The sequence below is a fragment of the Panulirus ornatus genome, chromosome 34 (assembly GCF_036320965.1).
Source record: "Panulirus ornatus isolate Po-2019 chromosome 34, ASM3632096v1, whole genome shotgun sequence".
Lineage (NCBI taxonomy): Eukaryota > Metazoa > Arthropoda > Malacostraca > Decapoda > Palinuridae > Panulirus > Panulirus ornatus.
Window position 1 is genome coordinate 16,190,413 of NC_092257.1, and position 10,000 is coordinate 16,200,412.

The 10,000-nt window shown below is 44.5% G+C and overlaps 1 protein-coding gene across 1 annotated transcript in view; it reads left to right on the forward strand.

The window, feature by feature from the left end:
- Window positions 1-10,000, forward strand: part of LOC139759936 (uncharacterized protein CG3556-like) — a 185,587-nt gene that overhangs the window by 126,530 nt on the left and 49,057 nt on the right. The window contains 1 exon segment of the mRNA XM_071682588.1: window positions 6,989-7,105. Coding sequence (XP_071538689.1) covers window positions 6,991-7,105 — 115 coding nt within the window. The 5' untranslated portion in view covers window positions 6,989-6,990.

The window sequence follows — 10,000 nt, forward strand, 5'->3', positions numbered from 1 at the left end:
GAGAGATGTAGTGAGGTATGAAGGGAGTGGAAATTTATCAGGCCTCCGCTAATGATTATAGATCACATAACTTGCAAAAGGTAGGGTAACTAGCGACCACTGAGTTAGGGGAGAGTCCGGTAGCGTTAAGAGAATAATGTTCGATCCCAGGACACATAATAGTGACATGGTTTACATTAGCCTCATGTCTTGGTACTATATATATATATATATATATATATATATATATATATATATATATATATATATATATATATATATATATATATATATGTGTGTGTGTGTGTGTGTGTATGGTCTTGATTAAAGGACTCCGTTGCCCGTATCGCCTTAGTGAGCCAAAGAGAGCGAACAAAACAGCCAGCGACCTTGGACCAAGGTGGAGTACGTGACAAACGGCGCAGTGCTGTCTCAGCCCACTGCTGTCATTACCCTCCCAAGCAAAACCCAGCCTGCGTCTGCTGAGTATAGCCTTATGGACGTGTGTTATATATATGTATATACTCTATTTCTATGGAGTTGTAGACGGAGGATGTTTATTGATGTATTCACGTATCGTTTGGTTTGTCGAAGCGAGACTGAAACGGCCTATTCATATTGATTTAGTCTATCTAATTCATTTTGTTGCGTTCTTATTTGATTTGGGACATCAGATAGACCTCTTCGTTTGATCTACTGTATTCAGTCAACGGGGAACTGGACATAGATTCTATCCCAGCCCAGAGCAGACGACTAAGGTCCCATAAGCCACAATGTGGGATGAAAATGTTCATATCCCCCTGGATTCATTTGGGACAAAAGTGTAAGCACTTACCTCCACAGCTGGAGAGAATTTAAAGCCTTTTTTTTTCTTCTTCTCTTTAGACATTGTTTTTTTAGTGGTTGGTCAAAAAACGCTCGTTTCTCTCTCTCTCTCTCTCTCTCTCTCTCTCTCTCTCTCTCTCTCTCTCTCTCTCTCTCTCTCTCTCTCTCTCTCTCTCTCTCTCTCTCTCTCTCTCTTTCCCACGAGAGCTGGCAAATATGCATTGTCTTCTTTTTTTTTCTCCACTCCTTTTGGTGTGTGTGTCTGTGTGTGTTGGGGGGTAATAATGGGTCTGTTCTTACCAGGAATGGCTGTGTGTGTGTGTGTGTATGTGTGTGTGTGTGTGTGTGTGTGTGTGTGTGTGTGTGTGTGTGTCGTCCCCTGACCTGTAAGGTGTAGCGAGGCAATGGTTGTTCATTTTGTATGACCAGAAAGACAAGGACACTTCAGCCTTAACTCGGATATGTCAAAGATCACCCACCAACGCCAACCACCACTGCTGCCAACATCACTGCCAACACCTCCAGTGCCACTGCCAACACCACATCGAACCAGCCATAGTGTCACACACACACACACACACACACACACACACACACACACACACACACACACACACACACACCTGCAGGATCGCTCATTAAGCCAACCCATCATAGGACATGGGGTTAGAGAGTCTCCTATCACTCCTATGTCCTTCAGCTCGACGTGTCCTTCAGTTCTTAGGAAATCCCCTTCATCCTCACAGTTCCTCATCCACTTCGAAAACACAGGAATATAATCGCCAAAGGACGTAATGAATTTCCACATTTTAAACGCTCAGGTCCGCCCATACGATACAATATGATATAGTATGACACAGTATGATGCAGCTTAATCCAATCCACGATCTTGTATGTCAACCAAAGCGCTCAAAACATGGCCAGGTTCCCTCATGAGGTCATATAACTCATAACTCATACATAGCGCTCAAAACATGGCCAGGTTCCCTCATGAGGTCATATCACTCATACCTATATCCTCACACGTCGTGTGTACATAGGAAATTCTCATGACTGGAGGGAGTTTATCACACTGGAGCAAATAACGTAATATATAATATGTATTGGAAAGGGTCACAATTTTGCGCGTGATCAAGATACTCCTGAGTCCACGGGGAAAATGAAACACGATGAGTTCCCAAGTGCACTTTCGTGTAATAATCACATCATCAGGGGAGACACAAGAGAGAAATATAACAGTCAGTTGATATACATCGAAGAGACGAAACTAGGACGCCATTTGGTAAACATGTTTACCAAATGGCGTCCTAGTTTCGTCTCTTCGATATATATCAACTGACTTATATTTCTCTCTTGTGTCTCCCCTGATGATGTGATTATTACACGAAAGTGCACTTGGGAACTCATCGTGTTTCATTTTCCCCGTGGACTCATAGGAATATAATATGTAAATATGCTATTTGATAGAATCATTTTGTGTCACTTACCACTGATGGTAATTCATTTACTTGACGTGAAATAGATAAATAAATGGAAATATTTCGCTTCAAACGAGGAAACATGTATCAAGAATAAATTGACCTTAAGATAGTATATATACATATATATATATATATATATATATATATATATATATATATATATATATATATATCCAGACTACACAGGAGACACAACACTCCACTTCTTCTTCTCCTCCCTCTGCTAACTTGGGCCTCAACAAGGGCGCCGCCCCCCGGGGAAAGAAGAGAAAAAAAAAACGGCAAAAGTTCCGTCAAGGATTTTGAGAGGCCTCCCTCCTTCCCTCCTCCTCCGTCACCACTACCTCAACACCAGAGGTAAGAGCAACACGGAGGGGGAGAAAAAAAGGAAAAAATACAACCTTTTAGCGGGTCTTTTTTTCCCCATACGCCTTCTGCACCACCTGACGGAAATAATCAGATGTTGGCGTTTGTGGTCATAAAGCGTAAGCTTTGTCAAGTTAAGCTGGTGTGGTTTTGCGTACAGTTCTTTGTCAAGTTAAGCTGGGTGTGGTTTTGCGTACAGTTCTTTGTCAAGTTAAGCTAGGTGTGGTTTTGCGTACAGTTCTTTGTCAGGTTAAGCTGGGTGTGGTTTTGCGTACAGTTCTTTGTCAAGTTAAGCTGGGTGTGGTTTTGCGTATAGTTCTTTGTCAAGTTAAGCTGGTGTGGTTTTGCGTACAGTTCTTTGTCAAGTTAAGCTGGGTGTGGTTTTGCGTATAGTTCTTTGTCAAGTTAAGCTGGGTGTGGTTTTGCGTATAGTTCTTTGTCAAGTTAAGCTGGGTGTGGTTTTGCGTACAGTTCTTTGTCAAGTTAAGCTGGGTGTGGTTTTGCGTACAGTTCTTTGTCAAGTTAAGCTGGTGTGGTTTTGCGTACAGTTCTTTGTTATTATCTGAGACGCTACGGGTCGCTGAGGCCCCCCCCCCCCTAATCAAAGCCATTCCATGAACGCTATATGTATATGTAGGTCGATTGATAGATGGATCGATAGATTAATAGATAGATCGATAGAGTGATAGATAATGTACAAGGATAGACAGAGTGTGCCTACCAGTACCTACCATGAAACTTTCCCCGCATGGAAGAGAGAGAGAGAGAGAGAGAGAGAGAGAGAGAGAGAGAGAGAGAGAGAGAGAGAGAGAGAGAGAGAGAGAGAGAGAGTAATAAAGGATAGATCATCAAAGTAACGTGATGGGGCTAACGGTACAGACCCATGGCCGCCTTGTGGCCGCTGCTTCCCCCAGTTTCTCTGTAGACGCTGACCACCCGAGTCTTGATCATTATAATGTCTCTTCCTGTTCCTCTTCCTCCTCCTCTTCCTCCTTCTCTTCCTCCTCCTCCTCCTCCTACTCTTCCTCCTCCTCCTCCTCCTCCTCTTCTTCCTCTTCCTCCTCTTCCTCTTCCTCCTCCTCCTCGAACAACTGAACTGTGGAGTCATCTTCCTCCTCTTGCCTTCCTCTCCTCCTACAACCATTCTACCTTTAAGAATCAGATCTACAACCACCTACGAAGCCATGAGTAATTTCCACTCTCTCTTTTTTTGAATTACTTTTTCTTGTCTCTCTCTCTCTCATTCGAGCTGGCCTTAACTGAGGTATATGCTCACCCGCGTCGTGTTGGTCACCTTATATATATATATATATAAAAAAAAAGACTAACTATGATGCTAGTTAAGGCCAGGGCCACGGTAGAGGTGATTAACCCTGGCTTAATGGAAAGTATAATGAGTTGGGTTGTGTCAATTGGCGCGAGGCATAGGTGTTAGCTGCCGTGAATATCACGGGTTAATGGGAATTAGTACGTTGGGGTTAATTGGGTACGGAGTGGTTATTGGTGGGGTGGGGGGGGGGGTTAAGAAAGAGAGGCACTTAGGGGTAGATTTACATGGGGCACCCACGTACAGGAGACACCCATGTACATGGGGGTTCCCACGTACAGATCAGTAACAAGTGGGGGTGGGAGGGACACACTGTCGTCCACCACTGTATGGGTGATTTAGAATACTACTGGTGGGCTATCCATGTAGATGTAGACACATCTACAGTAGACACATCTACAGTAGACTCGGCTACCCCGTTTTCCTTGCCGAGAGCTTCATTTGAACTCCCCCAGCTCACGTAGGGGGTTAGCGTGAGGGGGAGAGGAGGAAGGGAATTGACAGAAGCTCCCTAGGCTCAAGATAGAGCTCACAGGCGCTCACAGGTGCTCACATAAGCTCACAGGCGCTCACAGGCCCTCACAAGCGCTCACATGCGCTCACAGGTGCTCACAGGCGGTCACAGGGGCTCCTGGTCAAGATGGGATGGACAGGGGAAGCAGTCCACATTATCTTCACCGCAACAGCAGACGAGGCCAGTGCTCGGGGCTTGGCTCCGTGGTCGTCTTAATACGAACTTTGGTCGTTTGCTCTCGTGTTGCTGGGGCGTCTGGCCCTCCAAACACACACACACACACACACACACACACACACACACACACACACACACACACACACACGAGTGTAGGATTTCTCCTCCCCCATCCCCTCGCCCAATGATAATGGAAGATGATTCAACGTGTGGTGTAGGTGAGGAGGGAGAGAAGGTGCTGGAGGGACGACCTGGTTTAGTGGTGGGGGGAAGGGGGAAAGTGAAGCGGTAGGAGGGTATGAGAGTGTCAAGAGGAAGTGACATGAGGGAGGTCAAGAGAAAGTGACAATGAGGGAGGTCAAGAGAAAGTGACATGAGGGAGGTCAAGAGAAAGTGCCATGAGGGAGGTCAAGAGAAAGTGACAATGAGGGAGGTCAAGAGAGAAAGTGACAAGGATGGTAAGGGGGTGATTGCCACATTCGCCTTTTGCTTGAAGCAGTCAAGGATTAGACATGACATCGTCAAGGGTCTCTCTCTCTCTCTCTCTCTCTCTCTCTCTCTCTCTCTCTCTCTCTCTCTCTCTCTCTCTCTCTCTCTCTCTCTCTCTCTCTCTCTCTCTCTCTCTCTCTCTCAGCCTGCCTGGGGAATTAATCAAGTGATTCATCGTAGAGACGGTGTGGGAGAGACAAAGCTAGGGTGGCTTATGGGTGTTGGATTAATCCCGGGGTGGGAGAGGGAGTTGAGGGAGACGATTGATCTGCATTAATCTCTCTCTCTCTCTCTCTCTCTCTCTCTATCTCTCTCTCTCTCTCTCTCTCTCTCTCTCTCTCTCTCTCTCTCTGTGTACACAGCTACACCCTACACCCTCGCTACACCCTGCTGGTGTTGTCTGTCTCCTCCCGAAGATTAATCTCTGCCACGGCAGCCACAGTTGTACCTGCTGTGTGTTGAAGATTAATCCTCCAAGTACTCACACTTGTGATTAATTGTGACTGTGAATGAGCATATGACAGAGACTGGCTTTGACTGGTGCTCTGAGTGGGAATGTAACTGGCTCTTATAACTGGTGCTCTAAGTGGGAATGTAACTGGCTATTATAACTGGTGTTCTGCGTGCGAATGTGACTGGCTGTGAGTGTGAGAGAGTGTATGTTTGCTGTGTGTGACTGTGTGTAACTGTGTGTGGCTGTGGATGTCGTGATGTTTTCTGACTGACTGTATGACTGTTCACAGTCAGAAACAATACGGACTGTTTGGTTGTGCTGGTATGCGAGCAGCAGCCTCCAACAACCTGATTGAACAAAGAAGTAAGATATGACATTGGTCCTTAGATCGAGCTGTGGGGGGTAGAAGACCTCCCAAACCATCGTAAGGTATACGTAAGGTAAGGTAAGGTGCCAGACCACAGCTGTGAGGGTAGAAGACCTCCCAAACCATCGTAAGGTATACGTAAGGTAAGGTAAGGTTCCAGACCACAGCTGTGAGGGTAGAAGACCTCCCAAACCATCGTAAGGTATACGTAAGGTAAGGTTCCAGACCACAGCTGTGGGGGTAGAAGACCTCCCAAACCATCGTAAGGTATACGTAAGGTAGGGTAATGTGCCAGACCACAACTGTGGGGGTAGAAGACCTCCCAAACCATCGTGAGGTATACGTAAGGTAAGGTAAGGTGCCAGACCCAGCTGTGGGGGTAGACGACCTCCCAAACCATCGTAAGGTATACGTAAGGTAAGGTAAGGTGCCAGACCACAGCTGTGAGGGTAGAAGACCTCCCAAACCATCGTAAGGTATACGTAAGGTAAGGTAAGGTTCCAGACCACAGCTGTGGGGGTAGACGACCTCCCAAACCGTCTTAATGCATCCAAAATCGAAACATAAACAAGTTGAATAAATATGTCAAACAGTTCTCACTGCTTTGATCTCTCTCTGTGAGGAGAAAGAAACCTGTGGATCCGACACAGATTGTGGTAGTTTGTGCTGGCTTTTGAGAGAGTTCAGGAGAGCGTAAAGGTTAGTGATGTTTGCCATTAATTTGGGTGTGATTTTCCCTGTGGTATGCAGATGAGAGAGAGAGAGAGAGAGAGAGAGAGAGAGAGAGAGAGAGAGAGAGAGAGAGAGAGAGAGAGAGAGAGCAAATGTGTCTTTATGTACGTATATATTTGCATGCGTTTGTGTAGGTGTGTGCACATGTACGCGTGTGTATGTCTGCGTTTGCACCGGAGGGTAGGTGTGTAGATCTATTGACTCATATAAATCCGTTTACCATCTGGTAGACGGTAGAATGGTCGAAACCTAATATCCATGACGTCTTTGTTTACAGTGATGACGTCACTAGTGAGGATGACGTCAGCGACGGTGCCACGTCTCCTCCTGCTACTGTTAGCGCTCAGAGCTCAGCAGAATCTAGCGCAGTCCTCCAGTATAAACGATGTTGAAGGTAAGCTTTTTTTCATAGTTTTCTTCCTAATTATTATTTTTTTTCTCCTGGATAATTTTTTTCCCTTCAATTATTGCGTGCGAGGAAGCGTTAGGAAATAGACGAAGAAAGGCCGCATTCGCTCACATCCATTCTGAAGGCCGTCATGAGCATTGTACCGAAACCACAGCTCCCTATCCACATCCAGACCCCACAGACCTTTCCATGGTTTACCCAGGACGCTTCACATGCCCTGGTTCAGTCCATTGACCACACGTCGACCCCTGTATACCACGTCGTTTCAGTTTTACTCTACCCCGTGCACGCCCCTCACCCTCCTTCATGTTGAGGCCCCGATTGCTCAGAGTCTCTTTCATTCCATCCTTCCACCTCAAATTTGGTCTCCCACTTCTTCTCGTTCCCTTCACCTCTGACACATATATCCTCTTTGTCAACCTTTCCTCACTCATTCTCTCCATATGTCCAAACCATTTCAGCATATATATATATATATATATATATATATATATATATATATATATATATATATATATATATATATATATATATATATATATATATATATATATTTCTTTAGGGAATAGAATTGATCATTTTTTCGACATTGTTTTTCTACAGTTACAGGAATTCTGTCGTCATTTTCATATTAAGTTCTTACCCACGAATTTAAAAGTTTTCATCCACTTTAATAACTTTGTTCAACCACTGTAACATGGACAGTGGCAGCATCAAGGCTTCTGACACACACACACACACACACACACACACACACACACACGAAAGTAAAATTAAATCGTAACTTTTAACTTTGGTCGTTCAAGTGACTTGGACGAAAAACGTTAATCCTTTATAAAAATGTAGAAATATCTGATAAAGTTTCGTAATATTTTTCAATGATATTTCCACAAAGGGAAATTATGGGAGACATTGCAAAGTGATGGATAATTAATTTTCCTTTTTTTGTTGATTCTCGTTGAAAAAAAGGAATCTAGAATCTAGGATTATATTGAATTACATTAAAGATTATCAGAAAAATATTCCTCTCTACGATTTGGGTCGGACCTGCATGGGTTCGAATCCCGGTCGTTTTAAACGACCCACATCCAACCCAGGTTGCTAAATCCTCCCCTCGAGGCCTGGTCGATGAATGGGTACTTGGCATAACCTGGGAGATGTGTGTGTGTGTGTGTGTGTGGCTATGGTGGTTCCAGGCTGAAGTAGGAACAGCGACAAGATAGCAGAGGAAGGGCGGGGGGTGGGGAGGGGATGGGGAAGTACACACACACTCTCTCTCTCTCTCTCTCTCTCTCTCTCTCTCTCTCTCTCTCTCTCTCTCTCTCTCTCTCTCTCTCTCTCTCTCTCTCTCTCTCTCTCTCTCTCCATTCGCGACTCCTTAGCACCACACCTTCAACATTTCTAACAAGTGTTCTATATATATATATATATATATATATATATATATATATATATATATATATATCGTCAATCCAGAATATCAATCTTCTTATCTTTCTTATCTCTCAACTCCAAGAACATGGGATTATCCACACGCCTTTAGATCTAAGACATCAAAGTGTTATCACACTGATTCTTAGAAGCCTCACCCCCCCACCCATTACCTTACCTCACCTCCCCCTCTCCACCTCACCTTCCCTTACCCCTTCCCTCCCCTCTCCCAAAACGCCCCTTCCCCCTCCCCTCCTCCTTCCCTCCTCACACACCCACCTCACTTCCCTAGTAATATATGCTGTGGGAAGTCTTCAAAAGCGATCTTCGGGGGCAGACGGAGCGCGCGAATGAGAAGAAAAAGAAAAAATATCGAAGGTTAATTATGTCTGGGTGATGGCGTTTACTGTTGGTGGCGTGTGTGTGTGTGTGTGTGTGTGTGGGTGGGTGTGTGTGTGCGTGTGTGTGTGTATCTGTCTTTATCTTTAAACCCCGTTGATTGTTGACAATTAAGGTTTAAGATAAGAAACAGAATGGGTAAAAGGAATGAAGAGAGAGAGAGAGAGAGAGAGAGAGAGAGAGAGAGAGAGAGAGAGAGAGAGAGGGGGGGGGGGCGAAAGTATCGTACGCAGTCGGCCGACATCGTACATCTGGCCACCTTTGCACGTCAAGAATCCCTCGGTCATCATTACTTCATTTTCTCTCTCTCTCTCTCTCTCTCTCTCTCTCTCTCTCTCTCTCTCTCTCTCTCTCTCTCTCTCTCTCTCTCTCTCTCTCTCTCTCTCAAGAATCTCATACAGTTAATGTACGTTGCTTCCGAAGACGTATTCACACATCAGATCCACAGTGTGTATCCTGCTGGCGCTGGTGGGAGCCATCACGGAGGACTGGTTGGTCCTTCAGCGAGGGATTGTCGTCTCCAAGGGCCTCAAGGTGTAGGTCGCCCTTCCTACCAGGGAAAGAAAGTGATAAACATCGAGTGTTTTTAGCTCTCGTGTTGGGGATAAGTTAGAAAACAGAATGAGGACAGGTGACACACACACACACACACATATATATATATATATATATATATATTTTTTCTTTTTTTTTTTAATTTTCCAAAAGAAGGAACAGAGAAGAGGGCCAGGTGAGGATATTTCCTCAAAGGCCCAGTCCTCTGTTCTTAATGCTACCTCGCTGTCGCGGGAAATGGCGGATAGTATGAAAAAAAAAAAAAAAAAAAAATATATATATATATATATATATATATATATATATATATATATATATATATATATATATATATATATTTATATATTGGAAAGGATCACAATTTTGCGCGTGATCAAGATATTCCTATGAGTCCACGGGGAAATGAAATACGATAAGTTCCTTAGGGCACTTTCGTGTAATAATCACATCATTAGGGGAAACACAAGAAAGAAACACACACACACACACACACAC